This window comes from Chelonus insularis, unplaced genomic scaffold, assembly GCF_013357705.1.
Source record: "Chelonus insularis isolate UGA/USDA-ARS -01 unplaced genomic scaffold, ASM1335770v1 contig_399_pilon, whole genome shotgun sequence".
Taxonomy (NCBI): domain Eukaryota; kingdom Metazoa; phylum Arthropoda; class Insecta; order Hymenoptera; family Braconidae; genus Chelonus; species Chelonus insularis.
The window spans coordinates 894,474-915,609 of record NW_023276554.1 but is presented as its reverse complement, the minus strand read 5'-3'; the positions used below and the strand labels follow the sequence as shown (position 1 = coordinate 915,609).

Below are 21,136 nucleotides of genomic sequence, written 5' to 3'. Positions count from 1 at the left end.
TCTAGACCCACATCAACAAATTTTAAGCTAATGCATAAAAGGATCTAATCAACTTTGACATACTAAGTTTGAATTACAAACACAATATTTAGATAAAATGATAGTGAAAAGATCAACTTGAAGAGTCCTAAACCAACATCTGTAAAGTTAATATAAATTAATTAGATTTTCTATATTAGTTTGTAATGATTTAGAAATTACTTCATTAAAACTTAGAAACTGGTATGCTAATCCAATCACACTTACCATTAAGCTTCATTGAACCGAATTTGATCTTGTTTGTAGGAAACGTGGTGCAGACGATGGTGGAGTATATCGCAACGTGGACTGTCAACAACAAGAGGAACATTTGCTCCAACAATCAGTCCTATCCTCAGTAAAGAACAAAAAGATATGAAGGATACAAAACACAAAAGAAGTATAAAGGATTCACTGAATGGAAACGACAGTAATGAAGCTGACAGTACAACTTTTGCGCGTAAGTTTGAATTTCTATGAATTAATTTTGCTACGATAATTAGTACTACAGGAATTCATGCTTGAGTTATTCAAATATATAAGTAAGTATAGGAGCTTATTTTAAGCACTTGAATTCCTAGCTCTCATTAATTCCTAGTTAATAGTAACTTCAAACAAGTGCTCATTAATTTTGAGTAATTTCTTTCAACAATTTCATTTTAAAATGAAAATTGAAATGCATTTTAAATAAAAAAACTGCTTTACCTTTTCATGTTTTATTCTTTAATAACTCAAATTTAGACTTTTCTCATGAAAGTACACAGTTAATGAAAAAAAATGAGAGCGAATTTAGTATGAAATGCTAGTATGAAACAACCATTAAATAAGAAAATAAACTAAAACAGAAGACAATAAATTTTCGATAAAGTAAATAAATATTTACATTCTTCTCCATTGTATCGGATCGATCAAAGAATACAGCATCGAATGACTCACATCAATCCTTCAAGATTACCAAGCAATCTTTTCTTTATCACGTAAGACCAGAAAATCTTCATTTTATTTTTATTTATAAAAAAATACGACAGTGCATTGGTGATATCATTATTATTGCTGACTAGGTCGACAGATCTTATCTTAAAAAAATAATTTGAAAATATATAAAGTGAGTGTCAAAGCATAAAACTGAGATCTATAATAAAACGACAAAAAATACTTGTTACATTACCAACAAAATAATAGTCTACTACAAAATAATTGCAAGAGTAGACTTAGAATTTCATGTGAGATATACAGGACTCACAATTTAATTTGAGATATATCCTTGGTAGAAAATTAAATAGCAACATTTACATATAGAACTCAGAAACTTTCAAACAGTAGATTTAAAAACTTTTATAAAATTAGTTTACCGACATTTATGTATGACTAATATAATATTTATTTTCATTCATAATACTATAAATAACGAATATTAATTTATAAAGAAAATATATATTTGATGAAATTAGGTATTTCTATTTTAAAAAAACAGATATTTCGAAGAGTTATTCATGCTAAAGTTTGTTTGAGGATTTTTAATGTACATTTACTGTAAGATATAATCTCATCTTACTCATTTATTACATGAATAAATTGCTGAGAGTAACTTATCAATTCAATAAACTAGCTTAATTACATCAAAGAGAATAAATCTAAATTTATGTTCACTGACCATTGGCTACAATTGACTTTCTGCTCTGAATATATTCAATCTTACAGTTAAAATTTTTCACCATGATAAATGATGTTTAAAAAACAAAAAATATATTCTGTATGATTAATTATATTATCGGAGCTTTGAATAGTTTTTATTTTATTAATAATTTCTGTAATCAATATTTTTTCAAGCAATGTTAGTTTTCTTTAATACTTTTTTTTAGATAAAATTATAAAAAGTATACTGATAAAACTAACATCGTTTTATCGCACTAGCAGTTCTAAGAAAAATATAAATTTTTATCAGTTATTTATGCCATTCAAGCTATCTTCAAGGACTTCAAATTCTTCAAACTCCATTTTTCCAAATTCTGTTTGCTTTTTATTCCAATTCCCTTCATTTATTTGCCATCGTGTCAGAGCACTACCAAATCCATGGGGTATATTTGACTTGGTATTGTCAACTTTGCCAAGTTGGAAGTTTGCTTTAAAAGCACTCTGATCACGATTTTCTTCTTTCTTTGGTTCTAGACCTATCACGACAGGAGGCTCACGTTTGCTTGCCGTTGTCTCGTCGCTTGCCTGTCGTTCATCTTCGAATCTCAAGCTTTCTAGATCAGTGATTTCGATGCTAGGTGTTTCCGCTATAGTACAAGCTCGCAAATCTGATTTCCTCTTGCTTTCGTTATTGGATAAATGTTCTCTAGCTTCTATTTTAGACCGTCTCTCAACAACTCTCCCAGTTAATTCTAGTCTGCTGTCACAAGAGTTGCTCTTTACTAAACGAAACTTGACATAGTCGTCAAGTTCAACTAAGCGCTCACTCCTTTTGAGTTTAGTACTCATAGGAGAGATAAGAGGTCCATTACACGTGTTAACAACTTTTCCACCGTAATAGGTAACAGAGGTTCCACATTCGCGAATTCTCTCCAACACGTCTTGTGAAACAAAGTGTCCATGAACTTGTTCATTATTTCGATCAGCATCATCATCTCTGCAATCAATTTCCTCATCCTCTGATGATGTACACTGAACACCACTTCCTGGATCAGTGTCAGGATAATCACTAGAAACACCAGAGCTTACACTTCCCGCATCCCAACAGCTTTGCTGACGTTGCCGGTGATTTGACTGTCTGTAAGTAGAATTTTTATTCCTACTATATTCAGAATCACTTGGCGATGTATTTCCACTTCGTGCTTCAAACGATTGTGCTAGGATTCTCGTTTTAGAGTCGCTTTTTAAATTTCCAAGATCTTCTTTTGAATTTGGAGCATTTGTAGATGTCGTTTTATCAAGACCCTCAAAGAGTTTAGTTAGATCTTTTGCTCGACTTGAACATCTGAATCTAAAATGAAAAAAGAATTGATAAAAGGAATGTCTCCTGGTTGTAATAATGAAATATATAAATTCTAAATAAATTCTCATATGGTAATTTAAGTTCTATACAAGCTTCAATTTCTGTTTTAGTCAACTACTTTTCCAATTTTAAAAATTCTCAAAAGAATTCCTATACATATTTTTCTTACTCTTGCAATGAGACAGCTTAGTAATTTTTAACAAGTATCATAAAATAGGAAGATCTGCACGGAATATAAATATCCTCAAACTACTTTCAAAAGAAGGAAAGATTCTTTTAAAACCATTTTTGAATGATTCGTGAAAGAACTTCGTGTAACTCTTTTTCAATTACATACGAAAAGAAAATTTTCAAATAAATTCATCTCGTTACCTGGATGTTTCAAAACTTCTTTCATTGACATCATCCATTTGTCGGTCTTCAATACGTCTCAAGTCTTTCATGCTCACGCTTTTTCGATCTTTGGAATCACTAGTATCTGAGGAATTCTTTGGACGTAAAGTAGCTTCAAACATTCTGCGAACATTTCTCACCGTATCAGGGTCTGGCAGCTCTTCATCAATAAGTTCTTTATTTACCCTGTTAACCGAACTAAGTATTCGTTAATTAACGTTTAATTAACAAGTGAATAATCTCTTAAAATAAATGAATTAACTTTTTACCTAATTGGATGATAAAAGAAGTGTTTTCTCAATGAAGATTGCTTTGGACTCTTTGCTGTTTCATTTGTTGTCTTGCTGTCATTTTGATCTGATTCACTTTTCGCTTTCTTTTGAACAATACTATTCCCTCTAGATAACGTTGTCTTGTTTTTATTATTCTGCAATGAGACGTTCTTTGTTTCCACTGGCTCAGCGCGTACAGGCTCGATAATAACGACATTATTATCAAGCAAAAGCTCTTGGAAAGAATATTCTCTCAGATATTGCATAAGACCATCATATCCAGGATCACCTTTGCCTGGAGCATTGCTGAATATATTTTTACCAAAGAGTCTTGATTTCACGATCTTGTAACGAATGTGATCAAATTCTGGTCCATCAGTTCCCTGGCATTCAATGGAATCAACACAGCTGTGAGATCTTGTCAAGTTAGATTTGGGTGGTTTTAAGTAACTATCATTAATTTCATTAGCAGACGTTTTTTCTGTCACACTAACAGTAACGTCTTCATTAGTATCAACCTCGTCGCCATCATCAATCGATCTTCTCCTCGTATCACTTCCACAATCAGATCCTAGACCAAGATCAGAACTCTCAGAACGAGCTTCAAATCCAAGGCTTCCTTTTACTGCATTACAAGCCTTTCCAATTATATTGGTGGTTTCTTTAACAATCCTCTCGAATGGTCCTTCGTTTTGTTGATTTTTGATGGATTCTGTTCCTAAACTCTTGGCTTCGAAAAAGTTTCGTGCACTCTCAATGCTCGATCTTTTGCATTCTTGGCTTCTCTCCTAAATGCAAATTAAATTACAGTTATAAAAAAGATTTAAAGCTGCCATTACATTGTAAATATAATTCGTTGGTATTTAGCATATTTTCCAGGTTAAAGTAACCACAACAATTTTCTAATATATTTTGCAAGAATTTTGTAATCATTTTTTTATTATTTTTCTCTATTACATAATCTTTTTTTTTCCTATTATAAAGTCATTTCCATGCTGTTTTAACACAAAGACTAATACATTGAGTATGATAAATTCTACTTTAAATTATCATGTTGATAATATTATTTCAGGAATGTGAAATATGTTTAATTTGATTGGCATTATAATCAAGTAAATTTAATAAAATATTCGAAATATTTTCATAAATAAAGAGATTTATGTTATCGTTTGAAAAATACTCGACATTCTATATGAATTATTTCTAACAAAAAATTTAATTAAAAAATTTTTAACAACATGAATTATTTTTAACTTGAAAATTTTTTTATTTAAAATTCTAGGAAATTATGACTATTCATCCCTCCCTATTGTATTTCATGTATTCATCAAGAATAAAACAATGCTTTATATCGTAACTATATTCTCTGCTGGATTAAAATATAAAAAAAATGTAAACTCTTATTTCCCATGCCTATTTTTTTTACAATGGCGTTAAAAATCCTAGATAAAATCTTTGATAACTCACCACTTCAATTTCCTTTTTAATCTCTGGACTTTGCGATCTGATTAATGGATCTACTGTGGTATCTTTTTTTGCCAGGACTTCATCATTGGTATCTTTACTCTTCACCATATCCTGTGCTACAATATCAATCTCAACAACACTTGGACCACGACTGCATCTTCGAGTGACTTCATTATCCACTATTTTTAACACCTGCGGTCTTCTCGACATATCTTCAATTTCATCTGTATCTGAAACCCAGATAGATTTGTAATCTTCAACTTGTTCAATTTCCTTAACTTCCTTTATCTCAGTATCACCAACACCGTTCAATTTCGATTCTGTTGATTTCTTTTTATGATTAGCATCAAGACACTTGGTTGTCTCTTGAATTGAATTGTTTGTGTTCTCAGCTTCTGTTTCCACTTGTTCCTGTTCTTTCTCCGGAGATTTCAAGGATTCTTCAAGCGATTCAACGTCCCAAAGACTTTTATTTGACGAAGAGACAAGACTTTTCCAGGAATTCTCATCCGAATGACTTTTCTCACGTGATTTTTCAGTTTCTTCGTAAATTGAATGACTTTTACATTTCTCTTCGTCTGTTACGTTGCTTCCAAAGTGCAGTGAGTTATCTTGATTGTCATCAGAGAACTCAGATACCTGTAAAATTCTTGGAGTATGTCGCAATTCTGATTCTCCTCCTATAGATGTATCATCATTGTCGCCTGTAGATAAAGTGTCAATATTTGTCGGTAGTAAACTGTCTTTATTGTGTTTACTTGTGGGATAGTTGTTGTGTACATCAACTTCATCAATCTCAAGGCGTACTTTGGATAATGGCAAAAGATTTAGAACATCAAAATATTCAAGTTCTCCTTCATCTTCAAATAAGATGCTATCTAAGCTTCTATGCTTCTTGCGCTTGCGCTTGACCTGAATGAAATATACATAATTATATTATTCAACATATAGTAACTTTACTTAAACTATGGTATGATAAGATATGCGCAATGCGGCAACGTTTCTATTCTCTTTCAACTTTTTCCCCATATCCTTATGTGCCAGTGGTAACATTGCAAGAAGTAAAACAGTCACCCAGAGAGAGAAAATTTTTTACTGAAGACATGACTCTAGAGTCTAGACCTTATCAACAAGTAAAATGAATAAAAAATGGCATGAAAATTTGATAGAATTGTATTGTTAAATCATCATAGATGGCTTGCAAAAAAAAAAGGAAAACTTGTTAATATTCAATAGAATGTTCCGGGATAAAATGAAGGCGAATTTTAATAAGAGATGATGAAAAGCAAAAAAAAAGTGAAAAAATTGAAGGTTAAATAAAGTAAATAAAAGAAATGATAGAAGAGTTGAGTGATAATGAACTAAAAATGAAAAAGACTTCATTATTGACATTTTCAAAGTCTACTCGAAACTTTGTCAATTTACGAAAAATAAAATGGAAATTCATACTGAAAATATAAAGTTCCTTGATTTGCGAAAAAAAGAAGTTCATGCTCATTTAATTGAAATAACAATTACAGACAAAATTAAAACATTCGTTATAAAATGAAAAATAATTTTTTTTTATTAATTTAAAAAATTAATCTATCCAAATGCATCAGTAAAAAAAAGAAGAAATAGTTTCGACTAATGAAATATTTATACATTGAATTAGAAAGGACTATTAAACAGAAAAAAGAAAAGTGTAACACCAAGTTTCTTATCTCTTTTGACTCTTAATCAATTATTTATCGAAGGAAAATGGAAGGTGAATTATGAACCCAGGGATTAATCTAGATGTCTAAACAATAAATTCCAATGATCATTCAATAGAAATGACTATCTTTTCTTCGATAAAAAACCATGAGCTTTGTTTTAACAGAAAAATAAAATTCCACTTTCTTAATCGAGATATTGTTTGTTTCAAGTAAAAAAAAAATAAATAAATAAATGAATACCTGAGTATAAATATCGTATGTCTGATGATTCTCCTCTAAAGGCCAAGTATCTTCAACAATATCCACAAGTCCGCTGACGGTATCAAGATCCTGATGACTTTTGTATCTTCTTGGAGTTCGTGGCCAATTCAGAATATTCAAACGATCGGGATCAATGCGACTTTCGCTACGATTGAAAGGAGGGATCTCTTGAAAGTAAGAATGAGGAGGTATTGAATAAAGATCACACGTTGAGTGAGAGTGATAGGCTCTCGACTCGTTGAATCTATCGTGAGGTTCTGAAAGATGTTGTTGACTCTTCGATAACCTAGAATAATGGTATGGCGTAATACCATCAATTAATTTTGCAACCATTCAATAATCATGAAGGTCGATACTCACCTGTCTTTCAAAGAGTTCCTGTCGATTAACTTGGCTCGAGGAATGAGCTGTGGTCTTCTGGGATTAGAGAGAGGAGAATCACTGAAATGATAGTTTTGATTATCCGCGTCACTTCTTGAAAGGTCTTCTGATATTACTGCCAGGCTTCGAGTTCTCTTTAACAATTTTCTTCGGTCCTGGTTGCTTAGTCCTTGAGTTTCACAACGCGCTGCTGCTGCCTCTCTGTGAATATTTAAACAAAAGTGAAAAAATCACGAACATTACCACCATTTTCAGGAATAAATAAGTTACATCTTGATAAGAACACTTAAAACGCACAAGACGGTCCCGCATATTTTACGTAATCACGACAATGAATTGACCCGCGCGTTTGTCACGCGTCACGGTTTCTCTCGTGTAGTAAACGAATGCAACCGTAAAAAAAAAATTGTTCAAGGTTTTAACCACCTTCGTTTCAAATTGCCAGTTGATTCAATTTTAAAGGCGTATTAAATTCATGATCAAAAATTATTGCGATACAAATTTTATTCATCAAAAAAGTCATAATCAGTCTACGTGTTTGGTCAAACATATTTTTTTTAGCTCTATTGTATTACGAAATATTTTTATTAATTAATATTTCCCTCACGTTGTTTTTTCAAAGAGAAAAATAATAAATAATATTTTTTTTAATAAGTTAAAAATAAATTTTCATTTCTTGGATTAAAAATTTTTTTTTCAATCATCACAAGAATTGGATTGCCGGATATAACAGTAAAATAGCTGGTTGAGAGGATCTAATTATTAATCTGTAGACGTACAAAATCTATTTAAGTTCAATCAAACTGTCGGCGAGATAGTAAATGAAGCTTTATCGATTTTCGAGAAAATCTGTAGACAAATATAAAACTAACGAACTGAAAATCATAACACAATAATACCTCCAAACTCGAGTTATAAACTTGTTTTACCCTCCAAATAAGACTTTTTTAAAACGATTGATTTATGTTTTATTTTGGAAAGTTTAAAAAAATTCGTGACAAAAATATTGTACCAACTTTTTTAAAGCCTTGGGATTTAATATAAAAAATTCATGTTCTGTCCAAGTATCAGATAAAAATAACTTCTATGAATGAAATATGCTTGCGTAATGATGGTCGAGTTGGGATATAATTGAACTTGAAGATTATATCGAGGATCATGATAATATAACATTATTATTCACTAAATTAAAAAAAGAATTAACATAAGCTAATATATTGTAGATAAAAAGATGATATGGTTGTTGAATGACGACAATGGTTATGTGGTTAGAATAGACTAAGTTACTATCAACTCTATTCCACAACTCCCTGATGAACAAATCCCCCTAAATCCCTCAACCTGTGTTCCCAATGGAGCGTACTTGTCTGAAACTTGGATCGACGGAAAGTCGCTACATTGCTTTTAACTTTTTCCCCGCAAAATACGCAGTGAGACGGAAGTTGAGGAAGGAACAAAGAAAAATTAAAAAAAAAAAAGTCACAAGCTAATTGAAAGACCAAATGGATCTCTCATATAATGAAGAACCTTTGAAGAAAGCCCGACATCTCTTCATCCGTTTTCATTGTCTTCTCTGGGGCAAAACGATTCGTTACGTAACTTAGACGTGCGTTACATTGTAATTCGTCTTTCGGACATCGGACGAGGAGGAACAAGTTAGTGATACGTGATCTCTTTCGTCACTGCACTCATTTCTCTTTCAGTTGCAAATACAAGAGCGCGGTAGAAAAACAAACGAATCATTACATGCTTTTTGTAGGAGGAATTATTTACATAAATAATTATCAGATTATTATCACACCTGAAAGACAATAAAAAAAAAAGACAAAGAAAAAAGTTTGGGCTTTTTTTTTAAATTCAATTTTAAATAAATTAAAACATTATTGAATAAACATGGTTAATGTATTGAAGTGAATTTTATAGCAGGATTTAATTTTATTGTTGCAATCACTAATCCATTTAACAACACATGTTTCACAGTAAAAAAATTAATAATCGTTAATAGTAAAGTAAACAAAATATTCCAGCCCACGATTACATTTCCATTTAAAATTAAAACCTCGATTATTCGCTTTATCTCAACTATAAATTTATCCAGTGATTCGCGTAATTCATAATCACCAGCAATATTTTTGAATAAATACATAAATAAATCCAACCAATAAATAAAAATATTTCTTATTGAACACAGTTAATTTAAATAACAAGTCGATATATAACAATGTTTCTAATTCATTACACAAGAACAATTATCATCATTACCCTGACTTAGAATTTTTTACAAAATGTTATTCATTGTTGTCCTTAATGGTATTTTTATCACATCAAGAGAGAGAGAGAGATAATTGAGCCGTCAATCAAGCGGAAAATTGGATGTAAGGGTCATTGGAGTTGGTTATTTTACAGTAATTACTGATATCATAATTCTTATCACACTCATATGTTAGTAATCAATCGTTAATATCAGTTTTTTCAATTAACTTCCGTTGGGAAAGCAGACGAGACTCATTGGCTAACGATTATTTATTTTCTTCAGGTGCAATCGAACGGGACAGTAGACGTATGTCTTTTTTATTCACCTGGGAACAGGACAAGAATATCCTATGACCCAGGCCGGAAGAAGTTCCGCAGTATGAGCAACTGATGCTTGCCAATGTACAAAACATCAGTCTTCTGACAAAGTCTATCTTTGCCTCGCAATAACCTTCGAACCGTTCCGTTTTATGCACTTTGGAAGGCCTTTTAGACCAAAGTCCTCATAAATTTATAAAGCCAAGAACAAAAAATTTATTCAAGATTCGTATTGTCTTGCTCTTTTTATTCTTCATCATATATTGGTGTTATATTAGTCTCTATTTCCTGCTGTGTCTAAATTCTCAGATATTTATGATTTATACAACTAGGATTTAGAGGAATCTTTATTTTTTATGATGGTAATCTTCGAGTTTATTGAAAATAAAATACACAGATAATAAAAAGAAATAATAGATCTGATAAAACCATCGTAAAAAAATGCCAGAACAGAAAAATTTGTAAAAGAAGATTGAATGAGATTAAAAGTGACTCCAAAAAATCAATAAGCTTTTTCCGGATGAATTTCCATGCATTTTATTCCGTTTGGAGAGAAAATAGTATTGTGAGATCAAAGGAAAAAATTAAGAAATAAAAAAAAAAACATAGACAATGGATAATATTGGTTTTAGAGTAAAAGGATGGAATCTTCGATTTCGTATCGCAAAATAACGCAACTCTTTATAGAGACTTGAGAGCTTTAGTGCAAATCAATGCAAAAAAAAAAACAAAACATGACATATAAAAGCTTTTCTATTGTTTTGTTACTCACCGAATATATAAAACAAACGTATTGAAGAACACGAAAATACTTTTTTTCTTTTATTTAAACAAACTTAAACACTTTGATTAAACAACTGTTCCATTTAAATCTCTTTCACTAAGTAGTTGGACTCAAGATTATGTTAATATCAGACAAATTTGTTGAGCCAATCTATTATACATTAGGTGGATTACTGGTTGATGATTAAGCACACCTGTCTCTCGACGTCTGTATGTTTCAACGAAAGTGTTGGTTGCTTGTACGGTGGCCTCCTAGGTCGAGGTGTACCTCGACTTCCCCGTCAATCCACAGTTAAAACTGTAGTGGGAGCAGTGGGCTCATTGGAGGTCTGCATAAACTTACAATGACGTCACTCTGATCTTGGGACTCATGACTTCAATTGATCCAAAAAATTATCAATGCTTTAAAAATAAATGTGCTACAAGACTTTTTTTCTTGCTTAATAATGGCTTATTTTTCTCAAGCATATCAAACCATTAAATTGTGAATTCAATTCAATACTGAAAACCTACTCTAATCGACTTGGCTTCCTGTTATTCTGATTTATTTATGTAATCATTTAAAATAAGAAATATTCCAGACGATTTCGAACAATAAATCTGTTGGATTTTTTCAATTGTTCATGATCATGAGGATAAATTATTGGGTTTATCGTGACTCCAATTGATTTTAAACTATCGAATTTATCAGCTTCGTTTGACAATAAGTGGGTTGGCTGATTGTGTTTCCAACTTTTGATTTATGAGTTCTCAATTATTTAATCGTACTTTCCTTACTCTTCTGTTTTTAGTTTTGAAATTATTTTAAGCAAAAAGTGCTGAATAATTTAGAACAATAGAACTTTTAAAATTAAATTCATTTAAACAATAAAAAATTTGTTAGCCTAGGTTGACATTAAATGTCTTCACTGACTTTCTCTAGGATCTTCTTGCTCTATAAGTTACAGATCGTTAGAGAACAAATTAAAATTAATGTCAGAAATAATTTGATTTAATTAATTACTTATATAATCAGTTGAAGGGAAAAAATGTTTCAAATATTTGTAGTTGAATAATTTTTTTTATAATTAAAAATTATGGAAAAAATGGCAGACATTTGAGGTAATTTAAGAGAAAAGTTTTTCGTAGAATAAAAATAATGGGAAACAGCAAAAAAATGAAAAAAGAAGTAATTTAAAAATTTGAGATTTCTTTATCCTAATTACGAAGTTGTCGTATGTCAAGGTTTTCAACGTCTGAAGCATAACATAACAATTATTTTTTCTTTTTATAATTTAAACGCAAGTAAATCTAGTTAATTTAAATTAGAAACGACTTACGCTCGTGAAACCGTGACTCTTCTCTGTGTCCACTTAACACTTAGGACAATATAATGTCCATGTTCATTCTCAAATATATCTTTTAGCAAGACTATTACATGTAATAACTATAGTATTTTCTCGTCGACTCAGCTGAAAGCTTAAGAAAATTTCAGAAGTTGCAAGGTGGTAAGAATAAGTGCTTGCTAGTAAGTCTTTTCATAATTGGTTTGCAAAACGAGTTATTTTGACATTCAATTTGAATCCTGTCACGTTGTTTCATATATATTATTTGAACAAGCTTTTTGCATTCAAAGAAGAAAACCTTCAGTGTAGCAATAAAATGACATGAATCAATAATAAGAGCACAAGAAAAAATAAAATCATAAATGATCAAGTTATAGAGTTGATTTTTGCTCTTTAAGACCTTCAAAGCCTCTAACATTTTGAGCTGGATTTTTCAAAGACTGCTCTTCTTAAGTCATCACATAATTTTTCCCACCAATTATCATGCCTGACTTGACTTGCCCTCAATATGTGATTATGGACGTAGTCAATCGATTCATATATAAGAGTTGGTTGTCATCTGAGAAGAAGAAAGTATGGTCAGTACTACATGTAGGTGTATATCCAATTACTCGAGAGTTCTATTTATTATTAAAACATGAAAAATAACTCTTTACTCTCTTCCTCTCAACCTTCAAAGATTTTTATTGAGTACGACACTCGCTTTCCTGTGGTTTTCTTTTCACTTTAATTTCACTCGATAAATTTTACTAAAAGTTATGAAGAAATCCTAAATGACATTTTATTCTGTCACAGTGGATTTGATGGAAATACCTTTTATCGTCTTTCTGGGTTGTGAAGGAATTCTCAGACAGAAAAAAAGATCAAATCTGCTTGGGCAGTTAAGCAAGCTATATTTATTTTCTTGAACTAATTAACGCTAAATAGCTAGAGCACTGCAATTTTTGTCATCACGGTTTTTTTATCTACTCCAGTTTTTTTGAAGTAATTCATACCTAATCTTCATCTGGCTTAGTCCTTGACAAAATATCTAGGAAAAATCTTAGCCTATGCTTCGCACCATTATGAGAAAAAGCTTTTAAAACATTATGTTTTATTTTTAAACTCAATTTAAATTCTCAGAGAAAAGATCTTTCTTTTGTGTGATGTTGACAAGATGTAAATAACAATAATTAGACTCATTTTTTTCACTGGAATATTTTATAAATAAGCACAACGTGAATAATGAAATACCTCCAATTCTTTGGTAAGATTTTTAAAAATTTTTGACACGTACAATTTTAGCATGACAATTTATTTAATTATTAGTGTTATTAAATGGCCATTTCCATTGAGGGAAAAACAAATAATGCATTCACACCTCGTGAAAAAAATTAGCTGAATGTATAATGAGAAATATTTATTTTTTTACTTAGGAAGTAATTATGGAGTAATAAGAAAAATATTTATCAAAATTAGTTTTATTAATTTTTTTAGAAAAATTTTCCATTTCAAGCTTTTTGTTTAGAGATTACTTTAAATAAAGTGTAAATTACAAAAAGGTACAAAAATACGGATTCTAATTGGTCTAATTAAATAAATATATTTAAATACGTCAGCTGTAAATATTTGTTCAACATTAAGAAAAAAAAGATAATTTGTTTTTAAATAAAAAAATCAGGCACCCGAGAGAAAAATTATTATTCATAATTTAAAGAAAGAATGGAGACCACAAGATAATATGGACAAAGTTAAAATGTAAATTTATTTAATAAATGTAAAAAAAAAATTTTAATTCAAACCCAAGTGTAATTTTTTTATAACAACTGTCTCCATAAGGCTGTATACCAATAAAAATATTCATTCAAAAATTTTTTTATTCTTAAAATATAATCATTGAAGACATTCAAATTTTATTGTTGCATAAATTTTCTCCATAACAAGCTAATCTCCATTTCGAGGTCTATTTACTTCATTTTTTCTGATAAAAATAACTTCAAAATTTCCAACAATCTCTCAAATATTTGTATAATAAACTAAACTTGGGCTGAAGAGTTTGAAGCATTAAAATTCATTTTATCACGCTTTATTCATTTTCATTCCAGCAAATGGAGTACAAAAGAAGAAGAAGGAACGCAAACGCGAAACAGCAAGACGTAAGTGTTTAAAGGGAACGTCTAATCAATCATCCAGATGTTTCAATAAATTCGCATGTTACTCATGCATGCACGTGTGATGCTGACAAAACATATCTCGTAGCCTATCAATCTCTCTGTATGCTGACAAATCTTGGCATTGATTTCTAACCACATCATCCAATAACTCCTCAACAATCATAATAACAATAAAAATAATTATTATTATCATGATAATTACAAGAAAACACTCTGATAAGAAAGTGTAAAATGATAATATCCAAGAGATAAACAGACTGTACCTTTCTCCACAACCTTGTTTCCCCTTTTATTCTTGCAATGTTGGGGGATAAAAGCACTCAGGAAAAAACACTTTTCCGTTATTTAATCGATCCCATATCACAACACTATCGAAAAACCTTTTAATTGCAATAAAACTAGAAAAAAGTCAAATAAAAGCTCACTTTTACGAACGATACGTGTCCAATAGAACTTGTCTTCCAACTGATGTTTAGAGTTTAAATGAAACCAAGCGAAGCAACTAATTTTGTCAGTAAAAACAGTTGCTCGCATTCCCACTTGATATTTTGAATAGCCTGGAATATATGTATTTAGACCCCAACAACTATTCAGACTTTCGTACCCAGGTATATCACCTGCCAGCTGCACCATGAACAGACATTAGTTGTGGGGAAAATACTGCCAGGTGACTTAAACAATGATTCACATCCTGAATCAAATCCTGAAGAATTGTTATTACTTTGATCGACCTTGGGCAAATGTATAATAATAAAGAAGTCAACTGGACTATATGTTGAAGAATGAAGGGATCATATCAATAATACGAAAAAATACTCTTGGCCTCGATTAATTCTTTTCTTCTTCCACACAAATGAAAACAAACAATGTTAAAATGCGGATAATAATAAATAGTTATTGTTCTGGTTTACTTGATTAGAATGTGTGGAAACATACATGAGTGGAAGCACATAGAATAGAGTTAGAGAAATAAATGTATATAATTTTATACTTTACAAACATAGAACTATATAAAACGGAAATTACGTGTTTACATTGATAACTCGTTACTAAATACGTATTTTAATATTCACTTTCCATAATATGATTATGATGTTAGGAAAAAAGTTTGAAATATTGTTTTTTTTATGTAGAACAATCAAAGAATTTAAGTGATCTTAAAATTTTACGAATTTTAGATAAGATGTGTATAAAGTAGGATATTAAATTTTCAAATATCTTGATGATGAATAATGTTATGCATCAATGGTTATAAATGCAAGGCACTTTGCATGATAAATTTCTAAAAAATTCCTAGTAATTTTATTAAATTTGTTTTACGTAAAAAACAAAAACGTTTGAAAAATGTCAGGAATTAAAGGATTAGGTCTTCATCCTCTTCAGAAAATTAAGATAATTTAGTTTTTCAAAAGAAAAAAAAACACTTAAACTTTTGAAAAAGCTCTCTGAGCTTCAAGTGAATTTTTCTGGGCTGAAGTTCATTGAGATTTTTTAGAGAGTAGATTTTTACTGAAGTTAATTAAAAAATTAAAACTCCAAGTAGAAGAAAAAAAATAATGATTTAATTAATTGATGATTTGTAATTCAGTCACAATGAGCTAACATTTAATTCGCAGTGTGATTATATCCAGATGTTTTATTTGTTTCTGGTATTTATTGAGATCAATGGTTCATTTTAATTACCACTCATTAAAAGCTCCTTTTTTTATCGTTATTATATTTTCCCTTTAATTTCCGTTCGCTCTTTATTATTTCCTTTTAGTGCAGACTAATTTTTTATCGTATTTTCTCCCATTACATTATCGTGAAATTGGTCCTGCTCAAAGGCCAGCTGTTAGTGGTTACCTAAATTAGTTATTCATTAATAAGTGAATAATTTGTTAAAAAAAAAAATCTTATTCAATCATTGCACATTTAAATTTTCTAGAGAAAATATGAGAGACATGCAGGGAATTTTTAAAAAGACATTGATGTATTCAAGGCTGCTGAAGAAGCAACTGTTGTATTTTTGTCATGGACTAGCGATCGTGAAAGTAAAGAGTACGCATAAGTCAACTCATTCGTCACGGATCGCTACTTGATATTGCGTTGTCAAAAAATTTCCTCTGTATCAAAAATTTAAATTTTCCTATAATTTTATATACTCCCTAATTCTAGAGGTATTCTCTGACAAAAAAATTTTGCCTTCAAAAATATTTATCTAAGCTAAAAAAAAAAATTATTCATTCAATGATTATTACTGCTTATTTAAATATTTATAGGTTTTTCACACTAGATAATAAAATTATAATTATATTAAAAAATATTTCTTTCGAGTTATTAAAAGAGAAAAATTTTTCCTGCGTATGAATAAATTATTTTTAATGTATTTTTTATACTCGGATGAATCCACAAAATAACATACTTTCTTTTTCAGATTTAAGCAAAACATTGTTTCCCTTAGCGAGAAGTCTATAAAATGAAATGAATTTTCCGATTAGTTTTTTTACTGTTGAAAGTTTAGTGCAGTCTAGAAGCATGTAACTTGACAGCATTGCGTGACATAGAAAACCAGAGCTTTTGTATAAAAAAAAGATAACGTGTTCATCTGTGAATTAGAGTAAAACTCGTTTAAGTAATTGTTATCTGAAGTAATTGAACAACACTCATTAAAGGAATCTAAATTCTTATCACGCACCTCTCGGAGGATTGTAAATTATTATTCTCTTCGGAATCTTCGAACTCCATAGTCACTTGGCAATAAACACTTTTCACACAAAACATTTTTCTTCTTACTATAGTTGTTATTATTAATTATAATTCAGAAATTAATTTCTTCCAGCTCAAAAACTAAAAATATTTCAACACAAAAAAGGTATATTAAAAAAAAAAAAAGTAATTTTTTGTTAAGAAAGTTATGACAGAAGTGTAAAAATTATTGGCAAAGTTCAAGATATCACAACAACTTTTTAACGAGATATATTTTTAAAATCTTCCGGTTGAATTTGGATTATAAACATGAAATAATTATAAACTTTTAATTTAAATTCTTTGATCTCAAAATAGAATTAAATTTAATTAATAGTAATAAAAAATAGGTTCTTATTACTTTCATCACCAGAGAATGAAATTATCATTAATTAATCAATGAATAATTAAACAATTAATTTTCACAGACACATAGAATAAATTAATAATAACAACAACTCAACATTTGATTATGAAGCCAGTCCACATAGATTTAGCACATAATTATCAGTAAAGCATGTTCTTAACTGGAATAATTTTAAACAATGAAATAATCTGAATTAGCTGGACATTATTCCAGAAAATTATTAATTGAATACATTAATTATTCAGTTCTCTTTCACTTGATGCCCAATGCAGCGCGTTTTCCAGTACAAATGTCGAACGATGTACTACATATGCTTTAGTAAATCTCTCACGTTAAACAACTACTTGTTTTGTTTACGCGTTGGCATCGATGTTAAATATTCACATGAATGTAAAACGACTAAGCAATGAGTGCAAAACACGAAGAGGTTCGTTGATGAGTGCACCCAAGCATTGCGTATACCATAGATACTCCAATAATATGAGCGATGTTTAACACGCGAATCCATCACATGTAAAAGAACGAAAACCACTGGATGACCCATACAATACGGATGTCCGGTGTTCCGCTATTTCCACTATACCCTCACCTTCCTCTCGCTTTCCCTTCTTTTCGTGCAACCTCAAAAAAAGACAATCATTTGCATCGGATGTAATTAGCAATTCCTGATTATATGCAGGACATATGCAAGCTTGACATGGTCTTATCTCCTGGGTATTTTTGTCTGCATGCTCATCAACAAATGTTTCACGAGTAAACAATGCACCAGGGGAAATGTAAACACCGTCACCTAAATTTTAAATTTATTCATATTGCAGAGAGAATTGTGCACCTATCCATGGATGAGTTATTTTCATGTACATTTTTGCCAATGATTTTATCTTATTTTCAATACTTCACTGGAATTTGTTTTATTTTTTGAAGGTGAATATTAACTAAAGAGTGATGAAATTTGAGGAATTGATTAAAAGATGTTATTTATAGGAGAATGAAGTTGAATGACTGGAATTTTTGTACATTATCTAGAGGATTATTATATTTTTATCAAGTTGTGAGTCTTCTGGTTCTTAGAAGATAAACTTAGGAACAATTCTGCTGATTTAGCTAAAATTTTTATCATCAAAGTGACCACCAGTAACATCAATTGTGCTTGAGCTATTGAAAGCCGTTGAAATAGCTCATAATATTGAAGTGTAAAATAAATGCTTTCTATGCTTTTCTGGTAAATTCCACTTGAATTCATTCATTGTTCATCAACGAGAATTTTTACAGTAAAGTTTTGTGATAATAAAAAAAAATAGTTCATTTTATCAAGATCTTTTGAGCTATCAAACTTTGGAAACCAACTTTTGGCACATTTACCTTTGAATAAATTTTAGTGATTGTCTAGTACAGAAATCTTGTTCCAAAATGGACCATAAATTTTATTTATAGACTCTACTTAACCAGACCACCGTGAGTAATAAGTTTGAAGTAGGGTAAGCCCATATTTACCACTAATGAATGTTTGCCTACGATTAAAAATCAAATATAGCAAGAAAGATGCCAAGTTTCATCAAATATGTTTTTTCTTTTACAAAGGTATGAAAAAAACGTTGTTTATTTTTCATTTCCAATTTTAATAACTACACAAAAAATTCCTTCATTGGATTAAATTCTTTTTTTTTTTGAAACCGAATCCAGAATCTAGAATTTCATTCTCTAAAAATGAATCAATACCTTTACAATGTTTTAAAAGTGAAATTTATTTTAAATTTCCTACCAAAATACGAAAACCAATATGTTTTAAAATAGAAGAGCCTGAGGCAAAAGTCCTGTCATATTTTTCACGAGTCAATCAGATAGTTTTTCAATTATAAAAACCTACGAGTCCAATAATCCAATTATAATGTCTGTTATCATGCATTCTCTGTTATTCAGCTACATTTCACAGTCATGAATATGAATGAAATTTGACAAAAATCCTAAACAAAGATGAAAGAAAAAATCTCACACCTATATTGAATGAATAGACCGTCACCTTGGTAACTCGTTTATGAGTGAGAATGCTACCAACAATGAATCTTTCACTTGACCGAGAGATTTGCATCTAAAGGATCAGGTTCAATAGCGAATAACTTGGTTGTCTAGATCCCATATAGGCGGTAGTTGATTGTCAGTTGATCCTTTGATGTTAGCTTCGGCAGTTATCATGAAGAAGAGAAGGTATCTATACAACAAAGCCAATAGTCTGACCGCATTTCACTGCACTAATATATTCAAATCGTGATGCGTATGCATATTCATCTGAAACTGAAGGTCCATCGAAGCAACATGAGGATCCTTTCAGCTCACGATACACGTGAGATTAATTGAATTCCCAAGATTTCTTTTTAATATCGATGGTCCTATTTTCTTCTGAGAAAGTAGGTATTATAATAAAAGTAGTTGAGAATTATTAAGAATCTTCTTTTATATTTTTCCTATAGAATTGCATATTAAATTAAGAATATACTCTACATCAAATATAAAGAAACTGGATCTTAAGAAGTACAAAAAAAAACCATGTAACGGGAAATGGAGTATCGCGACTTTAATAATAATTCTTTCACGTAAGATGAGCAACTAGATTACGATCACGTGCTAATAAGCATTGCTTGACCGTAGCAACAGCGCCAATTAACGATCGGTCATTATTTTATAAAAAATTTTTAAATCATAAAAAAAAGTTTTTGAAAAACATATTTAATTCTCAATATCTTGATTGCGAATGCTTTCCATTGAGATTATATTGATATGATAAGGTAAATAGTAGGTTGTATATCTTTAATTATGAAATTTCTAGCTAAATTGGGTACTATTAATGTCAATGTCATCACTAATAGCAGAGAAGCTTCAGAAAAAATTTTGATTGAATACAATTTAATTATCTGAATAAATTACACATTGACTCTGTAATACATGGTTTTAAATAGGATAATTTATCACTGAAAGAAATGATAGTATAAAATAACTTTGATCCAGTTTTAATAGAAATTGAATGGAATAAAACTAATCTCATAATTTATTCCACGTTATATTACCAAGAAAAATCTTTCTTTCTTTCTTTCATCAGAGATTTCTTTTCATTCAAAAAGAGTTTTTTACAACAGAATATACATGACAATATCACGCGATCGAAAGCCCCCAAGTTAATTTCTCAAGTTATTTCGTGAGTAAAATATCAACAATGCACTTGAAACAACAAAGAGACCCTGAAAAGCAAAACTTTTTGAATAGTTTGAAGGTATAGGACGTTAAGTGCATCATGTACTTCAGGTATCCACTTCTAAAGTAGATCATATTAACTTAAAAAAGGTACTAAAACCAATAAGAAACTTTTTGCAAGTATCCACAAACAGACGAAACGTGTGGTAGTTGAAATTAGAAGAACTTTACTGATTAAATTTTCAACACAATGCAGCTCATGAATTAAAATCACCTATGTAATTTCCTACAAAGTATAGGTTTCTTCAAAGTATTAAAAACTTCATTGAAATAACTAATTCTATTTCATAAACGTTCTAAAGTCATTATATTTACCTTTGGGACCGTTGACGTTGTCTCTCATGAGTCCACAAAGCATCACCCAAGTTATTTGTTCCACTCTGTGCTCCACCCATAATCAATTGTTTTGATCCCTCTTACGAGAGATGCTATGAGAGTGACACCTCTTGTTTAACTGAATTGCCAATTTCCACTGGC

General features: G+C 30.3%; 1 protein-coding gene across 1 annotated transcript; it reads right to left on the bottom strand.

Moving 5' to 3' along the window:
- Nucleotides 1-1,559: 1,559 nt before the first annotated feature.
- On the bottom strand, nt 1,560-14,853 carry jv (javelin). Its single transcript, XM_035085335.1, has 8 exons — nt 14,745-14,853; nt 14,583-14,595; nt 7,467-7,688; nt 7,086-7,392; nt 5,149-6,060; nt 3,679-4,469; nt 3,389-3,607; nt 1,560-3,004 (listed from the first exon to the last, which is right to left on the bottom strand). Exons 1-8 carry the CDS (start codon nt 14,851-14,853, stop codon nt 1,960-1,962), a joined length of 3,618 nt encoding a protein of 1,205 aa, XP_034941226.1. The 3' UTR covers nt 1,560-1,959.
- Between the last annotated feature and the right edge of the window lie 6,283 nt (nt 14,854-21,136).

Bases quoted from the DNA above. Each gene is read 5' to 3' on its own strand.
- jv (XM_035085335.1), bottom strand. From the start codon at position 14,853: ATGCGAGCAACTGTTTTTACTGACAAAATTAGTTGCTTCGCTTGGTTT. The intron at 7,393-7,466 runs GTGAGTATCGAC...CCATTATTCTAG, and splicing joins AGGAACTCTTTGAAAGACAG to GTTATCGAAGAGTCAACAAC. The intron at 6,061-7,085 runs GTATTCATTTAT...TATTTCATTCAG, and splicing joins CATACGATATTTATACTCAG to GTCAAGCGCAAGCGCAAGAA.